Source organism: Lontra canadensis, unplaced genomic scaffold (assembly GCF_010015895.1).
Source record: "Lontra canadensis isolate GAN:19392208 unplaced genomic scaffold, GSC_riverotter_1.0 scaffold6, whole genome shotgun sequence".
Classification (NCBI taxonomy): domain Eukaryota; kingdom Metazoa; phylum Chordata; class Mammalia; order Carnivora; family Mustelidae; genus Lontra; species Lontra canadensis.
This window is the reverse complement of record NW_022631000.1, coordinates 20,588,150-20,606,168: the sequence shown is the minus strand read 5'-3', so window position 1 is coordinate 20,606,168 and position 18,019 is coordinate 20,588,150. Positions and strand designations below refer to the sequence as shown.

General features: G+C 33.0%; 1 protein-coding gene across 8 annotated transcripts in view; it reads right to left on the bottom strand.

Annotated features, from left to right (window-relative positions):
* The window catches only part of STXBP5L (syntaxin binding protein 5 like), a 411,609-nt gene that overhangs the window by 75,541 nt on the left and 318,049 nt on the right, over nt 1-18,019 (bottom strand). For all 8 annotated transcript variants that reach the window (XM_032852349.1, XM_032852345.1, XM_032852351.1 and 5 more), the window contains one exon: nt 3,458-3,523. In XM_032852349.1, the coding sequence (XP_032708240.1) occupies nt 3,458-3,523 (66 nt within the window). The remainder of the gene's footprint in view (nt 1-3,457; nt 3,524-18,019) is intronic.

Here is an 18,019-nt window from a genome sequence, read left to right as displayed (position 1 = left end):
GGCACGTGCACCCGAATGTTTATAGCAGCAATGTCTACAATAGCCAAACTATGGAAAGAACCTAGATGTCCATCAACAGACGAATGGATAAAGAAGATGTGGTGTATACACACAATGGAATACTATGCAGCCATCAAAAGAAATGAAATCTTGCCATTTGCGATGATGTGGATGGAACTAGAGGGTATCATGCTTAGCGAAATAAGCCAATCGGAGAAAGACAACTATCATATGATCTCCCTGATATGAGGGAGAGGAGATGCAACATGGGGGGTTAAGGGGGTAGGAGAAGAGTAAATGAAACAAGATGGGATTGGGAGGGAGACAAACCATAAATGACTCTTAATCTCACAAAACAAACTGAGGGTTGCTGGGGGAGGCGGGTTGGGAGAGGGGGGGTGGGGTTATGGACATTGGGGAGGGTATGTGTTATGGTGAGTGCTGTGAAATGTGTAAACCTGGCAATTCACAGACATGTACCCCTGGGGATAAAAATATATGTTTAAAAAAAAAATTTATCAAAAAAAAAAAAGTTTACTCCCAATGACGTAAGACCAAGATACACAAAAAAATTCCAAGTAAAAAAAGTAAGAGAAATAAAGCAAGAGAAATAAAGGAATTAAGCATCTATTAAGTGAATAATAAAGGGAAGCAGAGGATGGAACTAATTAAAAGCAGAAGTTAAGTTAAAACCCCCAAACCCAGTAAAACTTGCATTTACAAACCATGAGAGACTGTGGACTCTGAGAAACAAACAGGGTTTGGGGCGGGGGGAGCTTGGATGAGCCTGGTGGTGGGTACTATGAAGGGCACGTATTGCGTGGAGCACTGGGTGTGGTGCATAAACAATGAATTCTGGAACACTGAAAAGAAATAATAAGAAACAAACAAAACACAACCAAAAAACCTTGTGTTTAGGTTTAAAAAAAAAAAAAAAAAACCAACCCAGAAAAATAGATTGACTATTAACTAGCCTAAAAGAAAGATAGTACCACAATCTCTTTGCGTATGTTACATTGAACATTGTTAGAAAATTTCCATAATGGAACTTTTTTAATGAAAAGTTTTCTTTACAGATAATATGAACATAAAAAATAACTAATTATAAAGGTTAAATGACTTGATGGGAAAATTCTACCAAAACTTTAAGATATAGTTAGCTGGTGCTAAACGATTCATAGACGACCTGCTTCTGGGTCGGGGGTTTCATACGTAGCAGAGCAGCTCCCTCGCTGCAATCTATTGAAAGTCAGCCCTCGACACAAGGGTTTGTAAAAAAGAAAAAAAATAATAAGATATAGTTAACTCCAATAGTATTTAAATTGTTGGGCATAAAGAAAATCCTTAAAAGAAATGTCTGAATGCAGAAAACTTTTAAGACAAGAGATAACACAAGCAAAGTTAAGAAAAATATTTGGATCTCATGTCATAAAAGGTTAATTTTAATTTGTAAAATTACAAATTGATATGAAAGGGGAAAACAACCCTATAGATCATGGGTAAATTGTATGAATAGATGATTTAGAGAAAAAATATTTAATGAGTTCTTAAACAATTGAAAACGTATTCAATATCACTCAATGTGAGAGATAAATTGAAACTACATTGACAAATCCTTTTTTCCTAACAGACTTACAAAATTTGAAAAAATGATAACCAATAAACATTGGTTTATTGATGTTATTAATAAAGGGAGAGAAAATTGGAAGAATTTATAAAGGTTAGACAGACATATACCCTTTGACTCAGCAGCTCCAAATTTAGGAATTTATCTTATACCTGTACACATTTAAAATGAAGAATGTACCAAGATTAGTCATAGCAGCATTGTTTGGCATGACATAAATTTGATAGCGAACTAAGTGTCCTTTAATTGGTGAAATGACTATATAAATTATAGTACATGCCTGCAATGAAGTATCATACAAGTATAATGATTACTTTATGTAATCAAATGGAAAGAAAAGATACATAGTAAACTGAAATAAGCAAAGTATAGTGAAATGCATATACTACTTGTGTGTAAAACAGGAAGTAAAAAAGAATGTCTTTTTGATTTGTTTACAATCACAAACTAAAAGAATAAATAAGAAAATAACTTTATTTTTCAAAAGGATAGAGACAATGTATGAGGATGAATGGGAGGCATCTGGGAGGGAAATTTAAATGGAATTTAAATTCCATTTCTTTTTGACATTTGAACCCTATATTACTATTAAAATTCGAATTATGGATGATAATTTAAAGTGAAGTTATTTAAATGATGTAGAAAATTGAATCGAATCTTATATTGAACATTAGAAAATGTCAAGGTAATATTTTAAGGAGATTAATTTTGTTACATGATGTGCAAAATGAATTATGAATGAGAGATGGATAGCAGAGACATCTGTTGAACATTTTTGTAATACTCTAAATGTGGAATAATAAATGCCTATGTTAGGATGGTGCCAATAGAAATACAAAAGAAAGGGTAATGTATGTGATCATGTTTAAAATAAAAGCAGTAAAATAAAGATTAAATAGATACGATAAAAACAAAAATTTTCATGGACACAACTAGATTCTACTTAGCCTACATTCCTGAGGAATAAGGATAAACAACCAACAATTCCTAAGACAGAAAACTGAAGAAATGTCACAGTTCTAAATGAATTTATAAAAGTTAAAATTAATTCCTTTTTAAAGTATTAAAGTTTTATACATTTGTGTGAAGTTAAACAATTTTCAATACTCTATGAAAACATATCTGTAGCTCATTATCACAGATATACCTAATATTTTTGGTGCTTAAAAATTTACATGTTACTATATATGCATTAGAGAAAAATCAGATACATAAATTTTAAAAAATAAGCTAATTGTTCATAATCCTACCCCCCTACAATTTCTACTACTAACATTTTTTTTTCATACCTTAAAGACTTATTCCTAGGAATATTTATACTCACATTTTTTATATATTTTAGTGGGCTCATGTTTTATCTTGATGCTTTAGTTCCAGCATGTTATCATTTTTTCTTTTTTTTTTCAATGAATATACATGTTTTCAAACTGTGATCCAGAGGTATGAACCAAGGTCCAATGGTATCATATTCTCTGCACCTACAGTATTTATTTCCCACTTAATTCAACTCTAGCTATAAGAGGAAAGAGTTTCTGTGTATCATTGCCAATTTTTACTTCACATTATTTATCCATAAAAAAACCTTCCTTTAAAATGTCTTTAGAAGTACTACATTCATACCTCTGGTCTTAATTATTTGGAAGGCCAAAAATATGTTTAAAGACATTTATTTCTAATTGATTTTGGAATCAAATTTGTTTATGATTAAATTTCAGAAACTACATTACAATGACTAAAATTATGAATTTCACATAGTAAGAATTATGAAAATAAAGCAGTAGATTACTGCAGTGAATTACCAGAAGACTGAAAGTTACCATTCATGTTTACCTGAAGTGGGAGACTTGCAGCGCTCAAGTTCCAGGGAAACTGGACTGTCATTTAGCTCAGTTAAACCTGAAAATGAAATGATAATAAATGAGATGAATTTTGCTAACACTTTGTAGATAATTCCTATTCCTGAAAATTTAGAAAGGTTTTTCTTCCCCCTGTGAAAACTACTTTTGTAGTCTCATGTTATGACAAGGGTTCTGATAATTTGTTTCAACAAGTGATATCAGAAACAATAAGGAGCAATAACTAATAGAGATGCAAAAAAATAATAGAACATAATGGTAGAGAACTGTAAAAACATTTTTATTTTCTTATATGAAATCATTACTTTAATAAATAACCTAAGTTTCACCTGAAAGTAGACCAAAAATTATACAATTTATAATGGGTTTTAAAAAGGCCTAATAAAATTTTCTGCTTTCAAGAGAAACACTACTGGCTTTTATAAAGAACACAAAAGGTATGCTACAAACTTTAAATATTATATTTAGTTATAAAAAGGTAGTATTGTGGGTTGCAGTGGGCAGAGGGGTAGGGAGAGGGTGGTTGGGTGATGGACATTGGGGAGGGTATGTGCTATGGTGAGTGCTGTGAAGTGTGTAAGCCTGACAATTCACACACCTGTACCCCTGGGGCTAATAATACATTATATGTTAATTTTTTAAAAAAAGTATTGTGTAGTACATATTAAGTGATTTGTTTGATGGTATCAAATTCCTTCTTAAAATAAGCACTATATTTTTCTCTTTTTAAAATGTTTTATTATGTCACTGTACTAACATACCCAAGTATCTACTGACAAATACAAGGATAGGCACAATAGGTTAATAAGCATTTTATATTCTCATTACTATGACATTCATAAAATATCCTTAATTATGGTTTTCCTATCCTTGTAGGAGATTCTTGTATACTTTTTCTTTGTAAGTAAATATTCAGAGTTTCTACTTTAATATAAATCTCCATACCCAGAAGTACTTAAGGGCTATTGTCAATTACCAAAACTATCTTTGTTCATATTCCTTGCCACCACCCTTTATGTAATTTGTATGAATTAACTTCCTGTGGGTTCAAAAAAAACATAGAATTTTAGAAAAAGTCTGCTGTGGTACTCTAGCCCAACTCTTATGTTTTACAGGTAAGAAACTGTCAGTTTGAAGATTTTAAATATTTAAGGTTACAGAACTAAATTAATGCCTAAGCCTGAATAGAATTCTTTATATATTTAAGAGTCTTTTGTTAGAAGTAGGTATTGTGAATATTTTCTTCCCATATGAGACTTATCTTGTTATTTTCTTAATGAAAATGAAATCTTTTGATGATGAGAGGATTAGTTTCCTTAAAGGAAAATTTATCATTTTTTTCAAAATTCCTATATGAGTAATCTTTGCCTACTCCATGGTCATGAAGATATTGTTTTCTGGAAGAAGCTTTTTAATATTCAGCTTTCATTTTTAGGACCATATTTCATCTCAAATTAATTTTGATTGTGGTGTAAAGAGATTAAGGTCCATTTCCCCCTATATGTTTGTCCAGTTTTTTGCATCATTATTTGTTAAAAAGATTTTCCTTCCTTCATTGATTTTTATTAGTGTCTTAATAAAAAATAAATTGGCTACGTAAGTGTAGGTTTCTTTCTGGACTTTCACTGTGTAGTCATTGGTCTATTTGTCTATTTTTTTTTTTTTACTACCACACTAATTAATGCACATTTATAGTACATCTTGAAGTCAGGTAGTAAAATCCTCAACTTTGTTCTTTTCCAAGAGCTTTTTTAATTATTTTAGATTCTTTGCATTTTTTAAAAAAATTTTATTTATTTGACAGAGAGATAGAGAGAGCACAAGTAGGCAGAGCAGCAGGCAGAAGGAGAGAGAGAAGCAGGCTCTGCTGAGCAAGGAGTCCCATGCAGGGCTTGATTCCAGGACCCTGGGATCATGACCTGAGCAGAAGGCAGCCACTTAACCGACTGAGCCACCCAGGTGCTGCCGATTCTTTGCATTTCTAAATAAAGTTTAGAATCAGTTTGTTAATTTCTACAAAAAGATATGCCAACATTTTGTTGGACTGTAATAAATCCATAGATAATTTTGGCAGAGTAAACTTTTAAAAAATAGTCAATCTCCCAACCCATAAACATGGTGTTCTCTCTTCATTTGAATGGTCTTTTAAATTTTTCTTTCTGTACCAGTTTGCAGATTTCAGTATAGAGATTTTGATCATGGGATTTTTCAAGCCTTCTATTTTCTTTTTGGTCTTCTACCTAGTTCTTGTATCATTATTCAAAGTGGAGTATTAAAATTTCTAATTGTCTTTCTCCCTTTAATCCTGTCAAGTATTGCTTCATGTACATCTTAGTTCTGTTGTTAGATGCATTGATGTTGATAATTGTTAAGTCTTGATGGATTGACCATTTTTCCATTATAGATGTCTCTATTTCTAGTAACATCTTTTTTTGCTTTAAAATCTGTTTTGCCTGATATTAACTACAGCTTTTTTATGTTTGCTGTTTGCATGACCTTTTTCTATCCTTTTACTTTCAACCTATTTGTATCTTTATGCTTTATGTTCAGACAGCATAGAGTTAAACCTTCATTAAAAAAAATCTAGTCCAACAATCTTTATCTTCTGATTGGATTGTTAAATCTATCCATATTTAATGTTGTAATTGATATAGTTGGATTACATCTGTCATTTTACTTTAGGCTTTCTGTATGTCTCATGTCTTTTTTGTTCCTCTAATCTTCCTTTATTGCTTTCTTTGGCATTAAGTAAGTATCTTCTGGTGCAATTTATTCATTTAATAATTCTGCCATATTTTTGAAGTTCTTTGTAATGGTTCTAAGACAACATATACATCTTAATTGACCAAAATCTACTTCAGATGTATATTAACTTAATTCCAGGGGGATATAAAAATGTTACTCTTTTTTGGCTCTATGTCCTCTTTCCCTATTATGTCTATTATGTATAATACACATATATGTGTATTATATTGGCATACATATTATATCCCTATGTGTTAGAAAACCAACAAATTATAATTACTTTATATAACTTTGTTTTTTACAAAACCTGAGAGAAGGAAGAAAGCAAAACATTTATAAAGTTTGTGTATCAACTTTCTAATTTACCATTTCTAGCTCTCTTCATTTGTTGTGGTCAATCCAGGTGGTTTCATCAGCTTACTCAAATACAGCTTTGCTCCCATTACCTCCTTAGTGCTGTTATGTAAAAATATATTATAGTTCTATATGTTATAGGCCTAACAATACAATTTTATATACATATTATTTTATAAATGAGTCTTTAAATCAATTAAGACATGAAAAATGTGGATTTACACTATTTATAATTACATAATTACCTTAATAATGTACTTTTTCCTTTGTGCGAATTCAAATTATCTAGTGTTTACCTTCTTACAGCCTGAGAAAACTTTCTTTAGTATTTCTTGTAAAGCATATCATTTTTTCATCTACATTTTTGAAAGATCATTTTGCTGAATATAAGATTCTTGGCTTTAGTTTTTTTCCTTTGAGCACTTTGATTATGTTGTCCTCCTGCATCAGGCCTCCATTGTTTCTGATGAACTGTTAATCCTACTGGAGTTTCCCCATATATGACAAGTCATTTTTCTATCAGTTCTTTCAAGATTTTCTTATTGTCTTTCAGCATTTTTACTATGATGTGTCTGGGTGTGGATGTCTTCATATTTATCCTATTTGAAGTTCACTGAGTTTTTGGACATATACATTAATGGTTTTCATCATATTTAGGAAGTTTTCTGCCACTATCTTTTTGAATATTTTTCTGCTTCTCTCCTCTCTCTCCTTTCAGTACTCATTATGGACATGTTGGTGCACTTAAGCTACCCTAAATTTTTTTTCTCTTCTTTAGAATGCACAGTTTCTATCAGTATACCTTCAATTCTACCAGTTGCTGATTCTGTTTCTATCAGTTCGGGTTGACTGTTGAGTCCCTCTAGTGAATTTTTCTTTCCACATATTGTACTTGGTTCTTGTTCTCCTTTGACCCCATTCACTCATTTCACCCACCTTCCACTCTCTGCCTTTGGAAACCACCAGTCTGTCCTCTGTATTTTTGTACTCATTTTTGTCGGTCTTTATTCTTTTTTAGATTCCGCATATAAGTGATATCATATGGTATTTGTTTTTGTCTTTTTTCACTTAGCTCTCAAGGTCCATCCATTTTGGTGCAAATGGCAAGATTTCCTTCTTTTTTATGGCTGAATAATAATCCATTGTGTGTGTGTGTGTGTGTGTGTGTGTAACTCAACTGTATTTTCTTTACTTGTTCATCCACTGATGGACACTTAGGTTGTTTCCATATCTTGGTTATTGTAAATAATGTTGCAGTGAACATGGGGGTGGCATTTATCTTTTTCAATTAAGTTTTGATTTCTTTGCATAGGCACCCAGAAGAGAAATTGCTGGATCATATGGTAGTTCTATTTCTAATTTTTGAGGAAACTCCATATTGTTTTTCAGAATGGCTATACCAATTTACATTCCTACCATCAGTGCACAAAGGTTTCCTTATCTCTACATCCTTGCCAACACTTGTTATTTCTTGTCTTTTTAGTGATAGCCATTCTTTCTTTTTTTTTTTTAAGATTTTATTTATTTATTTGACAGGGATTACAAGTAGGCAGAGAGGCAGGCAGAGAGGAGGGCTGGGTGGAGAAGCAGGCTCCCTGCTGAGCAGAGAGCCTGATGCGGGGCTTGATCCCAGGACCCTGAGATCATGACCTGAGCTGAAGGCAGAGGCTTAACCCACTGAGCCACCCAGGTGACCCTAGTGATATCCATTCTAACAAGTGTCAGATGATATCTCATTTTGGTTTTGATTTGCATTTCTCTGATGATTAGTGATGCTGAGCACCTTTTCATGTACCTGTAGGCTATCTGCTTGTCTTTTTTGGAAAAAAAATCTGCTCAGATCGTCTGCTCATTTTTTACTTGGAATTTTCTTTTCTTTTCTTGCCATTGAGTGGCATAAATTCTTTATATATTTTGGATATTAACCCTTTATTAGATATATGATTTTTAAATATTTTCTCCCATTTAATGGATTGCCTTTTCATTTTGTTTATGTTTTCCTTTGGTCTGCAGAAGCTTTTTAGTTTGATACTGTCCTACTTACTTTTGTTTTTGTTGCCTTTGCTTTTGGTGTCAAATCCAAAAAATTATTGCCAACACCGAGTCAAGGAATGTACTGGCTACATTTTGTTCTAGTATTTTTATGTTTTTGTATCTTATGTTCCACTCTTAAATCCACTTTGAGTTAATTCTTGTGAATGGTTTAAGATAGTTCTGTTTGCTTCTTTTTCTAACTTTGGTCTCTTTGTTGATATTCTCTATTTGATGAGACATTATCATCATAGTTTCCCTTCTTTAAGCATGGTGTCTTTGGCTCCTGAAAAATTTTTCATGGCTGCTATGAGATTAAATCCAACATCTGGGCCCTCTTAGAGGCAATTTCTGTTGTCTTGTTTTTCTGGTAAATGAGTCACACTTTCCTGTTTCATTGCATGTCTTATAATATTTTGTTGATAACTAGACATTTTACAGTACAGTAATTCTGGATATTGATTACTGATGTCCCCCATCCCGCTAGGTTTTTTTGTTTGTTTGTTTGCTTGTTTAATGACTGGGCTAGACTATTTTAGTGAAGTTTATTTCCCTTCATTGTGAAGACTTTGATGTTGCTTATCAAAGGGCGTAAACTTCAGTGTGTATACAGTCACCCTGGGATGGCAATAGTTTTAAAAGTGGTCTCCTCGTCTCTTTCCCTGGTCTCTCTGTTGATACCAAATCCAGCTATCAAATATCACAGTCACAGCCAGGTGAATGTTTTATTGTTTTTGACAATGCCCCAGGATATATATATATATATTACTCAATATTCTAATCCAATTTAGGCAGAGGCCATATATGAAGCCAGTCTTCAAGGTTTGTTCATATCTCAGGAGGGGTATTAGTTGTCTCTTTGTTCTCATGGGTGAGCAGCTCACCTATGGTCTAGCTGGTTACTCTTAATTAAGAAGTGCTACCAGCGTCTTATTTGATTTCCACCAAATACGTTATTGGTTTTGAAGCATCCTTAGGCTTGAACTTCCCCAAATTGTTATTCAATAAAGCTAGTTTCTTTGGGGAGAGCTTCAGAGTTCTCTGTCTTATAGACAGCCTATTCCTCTGGGCAAAACCTCTGAGCCACAAGTCTGGATTCTGGGCAGGTATGGTAACTCTGGCCTTCCCAGACTTACTTTTCTGGCATGAAACATTTATTCTCTGAGCAAGCTGAGTGAGAGCAGTCAGGGACTCAGCATTTTGGCTTGCTATGGTTGGGGTGGACATTTTGTCCTATGACTGGGCATTGACAGGGGAGGGGAGCCTTTGACATTTTGGCCACACTCACCAGGAATTTGTCCTTTTCAACTTGCAGTGGAGGGGATGAGAAATGCTGGCAACCTGAGGGCAGGAGAGGTACAAAGCAAGTTGTGGCTCAGTGTCAAAGAGTCACTTTTTGCCAAGTGTCAGATTTTTTTGAATAAATGTTTCTTTCTTTTCTATCTCCTCTTAAGACAATTTCCAGAGATTTCAAGTAATTATTTTGTTAAAAAAATAGTTTTCACTGGTTTTATGTTTTCTCTGGAGAATATGTCCATGGTGTTCCTCAAGATTCCATTTGGAAGTCTATCCTGTACCTGGTATTTTAAAAATAAATACACTTCTTAATTGTCTCCTTTTATTATATAGAAAGATAATTGACTTTGTATACTGTGTACTCTTCAGTGTTGCTAAATTCACATACATTTTTTATAGCTTTTTGTAGATGCCTTTGGATTTCTTCAATATACGATAATATCATTGGCCAATAAAGTTAAATATTTTCTTTGTAAACCTTAAACATATTATTTTTTATCTTGCTTTTGCACTAGGTCATCAAAGACAATGTTGAACAAAGGGAATGAGAGTGGACATCATTGTGTTGTTACAAATTTTAGTGGAAAACATCCAATATTCCACAATTAAGAATGATGTTATTTGTAGGATTTTCATTGATGGTCTTTATTCATTTGTAGAACTATTCTATTCCTTGTTTTCCAGTGATTATTTTAAAGAAGTGTCAACTGATAACAATTTTTTTTTTTTTTGCATGTATTGAGGTGATACCATGTATTGAGGTGATACAATTTTCTCCTCTATTTTGTTAATCAGGTGTTCTGCATTGATTGGTATTCAAATATTAAACTTATATTCCTTGGATAAATCTACATTGGCAATGATATTTTATCTTTCTTATGTATGTTTGTCTTCTATTTGCTAATATGTCATATATGATTTTTGCATCTATGCTCATAAGTGAGATGGGCCTATACTTTTCCTTTGGTTTGTCAAGTTTTAGTTTTTAGCATTGTGCTGGCTTCAGATAAGCAGTTGGAAAGATTTCCTTTTTTTCTTTTTTCTATTCCCTAAAGCTGTTTGCATAAGATTAGTTTATTTCCTCCTTAAATGTTTGATAGAATTAATTAATGAAGTTATTTGAAGACTGCAGTTTTCTTGTTGTGGATAATTTTTTTAAAAAGATTTATTTATTTATTTATTTATTTATTTATTTAAGAGAGATACAGAGAGAAAGCAGAGGGAGAAGCAGGCCCCTGTTGAGCAGGGAGCCCATCTGGGGGCTGGATCCCAGGATTGTGGGATCAAGAACCAAGCCAAAGGCAGATGTTTAACTGAGTGAGCCACCTAGGCGCCCATGGGTATTTAATTTTGAATTCAAATTTTTTTAAAAGATAGGAAGCTATTTATATTTTCCAGTGTGTTTGGTGTCAGTTTTTTAATTTTTCCTTCAAGAAGTCTCTTAATTTTACCTATTCTGTCCATTTATAGACATATAGTTGTTCCTAGTCTTTATTATTTTTAATGTTTATAGAAAATTCATAGTAATGTCCTCTTTTTCATTTATTTACTTTTTTTCTTCTTGATCAGTCTTACTAAGGTTTTATAGATCTTAGTAGTTTCTTTGAAGTTGTGATATTGATTAAAGATTAAGGTCTTGTGTTTTTGTTGATCTACTCTATTGTTTGCCCTCTATTTCATTTACTTTTGTCTTTATTCCCTTCCTTCTGTTTACTTTGTGTTACACTGCTCTTTTTTAGTGTTTCAACAAAGTTTAGATTATTGATTTAATATAATTTCTTTTCTAATATATGCACTTATGTTCCAAATTTTCCCTTAAATACTATTTAAGCAACATCTTACAAATTTTGGTATTTTGTGTTTATACTTTCAGTTCAAAAATACTTTAAAACTGGGGTGCCTCGGTGGCTCAGTGGGTTAAAGCCTCGGCCTTCGGCTCAGGTCAGGATCCCAGGGTCCTGGGATCGAGCCCCACATCGGGCTCTCTGCTCAGCAGGGAGCCTGCTTCCCTTCCTTTCTCTCTCTGCCAGCCTCTCTGCCTACTTGCAATCTCCCTCTGTCAAATAAATAAATAAAATCTTAAAAAAATAATTTTTTTTAAACTGAGGCACTTGTTGCTTGGTGGGTTGTCTGCTTCTCCCTCTCCCCTGCTTGTGCTCTATTTCTCTCTCGCTTACTCTCTCTCAAAAAAATAAATGAAATCTTTAAAAAAAATCTTTAAAGTTTTCCTGTGATTTGTTTTTTAAGTCATGAGATTCCTAGTTTCCAAATATTTGGGGATTTTAAGACCTATTTCTGTTAATAATTTCTAACTTAATTTTTTTTATGACCAGAGAACATATTCTGCTTGATTTCAGTCCTTTAGAATCCATTATACATGTGAATATTCCAAGTCTACTTTTAAAAAAGGCATATTTTCCTTTGATTGGTGTAGGCATCTATTGACTTCAGTTAGGTCAATTTGGTGAAGAGAGTTGCTTAACAGTTTTATACACAACAATTTCTGTCATTTATTTAATCAGTTACTGAGGAGAAAAGGTGAATTCCTAGCTATGATTGTAGGTTTGTCTGTTTCTTTCCTTCATTTCCTTTTTTGCTTTCTATATTTTGAATATCTCTTATTAGGTCTGTACTTGCATAGGATTTTTATACCTTTCTGATAAAGTGATTCTTTTATAATTTAGAACTGCCTATCTCCTTGTTTTGAAGTCTACTTTATCTTATAGTTACATCAGCTTTCTTGAGGTTAGGGTTTTGATAAAATTATTTTTCCCTTCTTTTACTTTCAAAACATGCAGCTCTTATAAACAACATATAGTTGGGTCCTTTTTTTTATATATATATTATTTCACAAGTTCTGCCTTTTTGTGGGGGGCTTTGCTCCATTTACATTGGTGTTTGCTCCATTTACATTTAGCATAATATAATCATTGACATATATAGGTTTACATCTATCATTTTTTTTCAGTTTGCCTTTCTGTTCTTTTTTCCACTATTTCTCTTTTCCGTCCTTTGAGAAAAATATATTTTAATATTCTATTTTATCTTCTCTTTGGCTACTTAACTACACCTCTGTTTTAATTATTTATTTTTTTATTAGTTCTAGGGATTATAATATGCATCTATAATTCTCACAATCTACTTTTAATTATTATACCATTTCTCTTATAATTAAAGAAACTTAAAACATTATGTCTTTCCCATCCTTTGTTACTGTTGTCATATATTTTTCTTCTACGTGTTGTAAACCCCATAATATAATTAGTTTTTAATTCAAAAATTAAATGAACTCAGGAATTTTAAGAAAAGACAAAATAATCTTTTATATTTACCCACATAGTTATTCTTCACAATGTTTTTCATTCTTACTATATATCTAAATGTCTGTCTGGTATTATTTCCTTCAGCTTAAAAACCTCCTTTACCGTATCTTATTGTACAGATCTGCCAACAACAAATTTACTTACCTTTATTTTTTAGGTTTTTTTTTTTTTTAATGACTTTATTTATTTATTTATTTGACAGAGAGAGAGACAGTGAGAGAGGGAATACAAGCAGGGGGAGTGGAAGAGGGAATGGGAGAGGGAGTGGGAGAGGGAGAAGCAGGCTTTCTGCTGAGCAGGAAACCCAATGAGGGGCTTGATCCCAGGACTCTGGGATCATGACTTGAGCTGAAGGGAGACAACGCATGAGCAACCCAGGAGCCCCTATTTACCTTTATTTTAAAATATTTTTACTAAATGTAAACTCTAGCTTTTCCTACTCTTTGCAGTCCATCCATCTATAGAAGGGCCACTTTTTTCTGCATCTGTGCCCAGTCACTTGTCCCAGGTATGGAAGTACCTACAGCTTTCTCTCATCTACAAGTGGTTCTTTTCACTCTGGAATTCATTCAATCAAGACTTTCTTGAATCCACCACTTTTTAATATAGCCATAGAAAATTATGCTTTTAATTTTATCATTATACTTATCACAAGGTTTTATTATTATGGTCATCATTGTTGTTTCCATGGAAGTGAATTTTCATGTCTTTCAACATCCTATCTGGATCCCTCACTTTTATTTTATATCTTGGAAATACTGTGAAAGCTGGATTGAAGATATGGAAGACCAAAAGAGTTAAAACTAGTGAGATTGATTAATCCATTACTGATACTAGTAGGTATCCAATGAAATGCTCAGAGTACACGGCAAATGTGCTTTTCCCAAGATTATAGTGAGATTTCTCAAAGAGATTTCCCAAAGATAAGGTGGAGAAAGTTATGTCTGATATGTACATATAGTAAAACAAATTGACTAAACTTGGAAGATTTATACAGTGATTCATTAGAAAATATACAATAAATCCTGGTTGAGAACAGATACAGAAATTTTATGGGAAATCACTGAATATCAGAGGACAAAACTCTTTTGATTATAGTGAATTATATCAACTTTTATTTAAAATTTCTAAGAGTACAGAGTTGACCCTTGTGTAACAAGGGTTTAAACTATATGGCTCTACTTTCACATGAATTTTTTTCAATATATACAGTATAATGCTACAAAATGTATTCTCCTTTCCTCATTTGCTTAATAATATTTTCTTTAGTGGAATTTATTGTAAGAATACAGTGTATAATACATATAACATGCAAAATATGGTTGGAAAGGCTTTTGGTCAATAGTAGGCTATTAGTAGTTAAGTTCCTGGGGAGTCAAAAGTTAAACACAGAGTTTTGACTGCACAAGCACCACCTTCTAACCTCACACTGTTTAAGGGTTTCCTGTATACCTTTAATGTATCTTAGTGTATAATATGATTAAGACAGTATTTGAAGTAACAGCTTGTGAAAGTTAAATAAAATATCAGTATTTTTTAGGGGACTAATACCCAGTATGCAAGTGTCTCTATGCATATAACTAGTATACACTTTGGGGGATTTTCTAACCAAATTATGATTTACCGAATAAATGTTCTGGTATGAACATTTTCCAGTATGACTGACATTTCTGTGAGATAATTTTTTTGTAATGGAACAGTATATTGTAGGATGTTTACTGGCATTCTACTTACTAGATGCCTGTAGAGTACCCCTCCCCTAATTGTGAAGGCCATAAATATCTCCCCACATTGACAAATATTCCTGTCAGGGACAAAAATCATTCCTGGTTGAGCACCACTACTGTTTAATTATATTAGTTTGTTTTACTTGTTTGACTCACACTGAGATTACTAACTAAATTCTAGAAAACTCACACATATTACTAAGTAATAACTCCCCTACTTTTTTTTCTTTGTTCATTTTGTTTAAAAGAAGAAACCTTATATTTTATCTACTACAATTCAATGTAGTTGCTTTCTGGCACAAAGTTTTGAGGTAAAAAAATTTACACTGTAAAACTGATTTCAAAAAGAAAGGAAACTTACTAAAATATAGATCTGTAAATCAGAGATATGAGAGCCACTTGTTTAACCAATCACACGTTTTTTAATTTATCCCCCATTCTATAGATCTTTCCTTTTCTTTTATGTACCTATTACAATAACGAAAGCCTCCTATTAACTAATCTTTGTACATATGTTCTGATTCCCATCCCCTATCACTTTGTTAAGGATTTTGCTCCTTAGGAATCCCTTCTCTCCCTTATCATCAATCTCTCTTTCTCTAGGTATCATTCTGTATTCACCTTAACTTTAAAATATGCTCTTTATCTAAAATGAAAGCACAAATATTTCTTCCTCTTAACCCTTTATTCCAGTCCAGGTACTCACCTATTTTTCTCTACCCTTCATAAGACATCTTAAAAAAGTTATCTACTTGTTCTGTTTCCTCACTTGCCATTCTTCTAATATAATTTTGGTTTCTATCCCAATACTTTTCCCTAACTACTTTTTAAAGAGTCACAAAGCAAAACCCACTAGTCATTCTTCGAAAATTATCCTATTTTTCCTGTTTGCAGCATTTAACATGGCCAACCATTTCCTGAACCGCTCCCCTTTATTTTGGGTTCTACAAGAGTCTCCCCATTTTTTTCTCTTCTCTCTGGCAAGTCTTCTGTGCCAGCTGCTTCTCTTCCTTTGAAATTTAAATGTTGAAATTCCTGATGTCTCTATCCATAATCCTCCTCTTCCCTCCCACTCTTCCTCTTCTCTCCCCTACCTAGGTAATTTCATTTATTCCCATGTCATTAGACACTATCTGTATGCTGAAGACTCAAATTACAGCACTGATATTCAGATTTGTTTACTTGTCCACTTGATACCTTCACTTGGACAAATGACAGACATACCATAATTTAACATATCTAAAACTGAAATATTCTTCCTTATTACCATGCTCAACCCTAACCCTAGCTTCATCTTTGTATCGTGACATAATCAGTGTCGATTAGTTCAAGCCCAAATCTTGGAATAATCTTTGATTCCATTCTCTGATCTTCCACATTGAATTATAATTAGTAGCTCCTAAGTTCTAATGATTTTTGGACCTATCCTTTTTCTACAATAACATTGCTAAAACCCTAGTTACAGCCACTTTCTTTTCTTGCCTGGAGTATAATACTGGCCTCCTAAATGGTATGCTAGCTTTTTTTTCTTTTTTTCTTTTTGTCCCACAATAATTTCTTCATGCAGCAATGTGAATGATATTTTTAAGACATAAAACATATCATTCCTCTGCTTAAATAAAATGGAATTTCTTATAATTAACTCAGAAACATGTATAATCATGTCCCCGCTCATACAGTCATCAAAATCTTAACTCATTTTTTTTTTTTTTTTTCTCAACAGCTTTCTACTACACTCCTAGATTCCTTGGCCTTCTATTTCTAGAAGATAGGTCTTTACCACCTTAGAACCTTCTTATAGGGTGTTCACTGCTTGGAATACACTGCTCCCTGCTGGTTATGTGGCTAATTCTTTTTTGAAGAAAGCTTTATTGAGGTTTAATTTATATGTTTATGAAGTATATGATTTGATAAATTTTGACATACACATATACCTGTGAAACCATCTCCACAATCAAGATAATATATATATCCCTCATGCCCAAGAGTTTGTGTCTTTTTGTAACCTTCCTTCCAGCCCTCCCGTAAGTGCCCCTTTCCATCCCCAGGCAACCACTGATCTGCTCTCTGTCACTATACATTAGTTTTCATTTCCTAGAATTTTATATTAATGACCATACAATATGTTCCCTTTTTTGCCTGGTTTCTTTAACTCAGTGTAATTATTCTGAGATTCATCCATGGTGCAATACTTCTCAATAGCTCACTCGTAGGGGAAAAAAAAGAAGGCATATCATAAGAGACTATAAAGAACAAACTGAGGGTTGCTGGGGAGATGTGGAAGGGGGAGAATGGGGTAATTGGGTGATGGGCATTAAGGAGGGCACTTGTGATGAGCATTGGGTGTTATATAATTGATCTCAAATTCTACTCCTGAAACTAATTTTACACTATATGCTAACTAAATTTTTTTTAAGATTTCGTTTATTTATTTGACAGAGATCACAAGTAGGCAGAGAGGCAGGCAGAGACAGAGAGGAGGCAGGCTCCCTGCTGAGCAGAGAGCCTGATGCGGGGCTCGATCCCAGGACCCCGAGACCTTGACTTGAGCCGAAGGCAGAGGCTTAACCCACTGAGCCACCCAGGCACCTCTGCTAACTAAAATTTAAATAAAACTTGAAACATTTAAAAAAAGGAAATAATATGTTCCTTTTCATTGCTTAGGAAACAGCTGAATGGATATAAAAATTTGTTTATCTATTTACCTAATGTGGAGATTTTAGTTATTTTTGACTACTACAAATGTTTCAGTGTTTGGTTGCTATGAATGTCTTTGTATTGGCATAAGCTTTCCTGGGGTAAATAAATATAAAATGATCACCTCATATTATAAATGTATGTTTAAATCTTTAAGAACCTGCCAACTAAGGTAGAATGGGAGAGCTCTCTTTCTTCCACTTTTTGCCAATACTTGGTATGATCAATCTTTTTAAATTTTAGCCCCTCTAACAGATGTATAATGATATCTCATTGTAGTTTTAATTTGATTTTCCTAATCTCATTGTAGTTTTAATTTGATTTTCCTAATGATGAATGTTGAGTAACTTTTCATATGCTTAT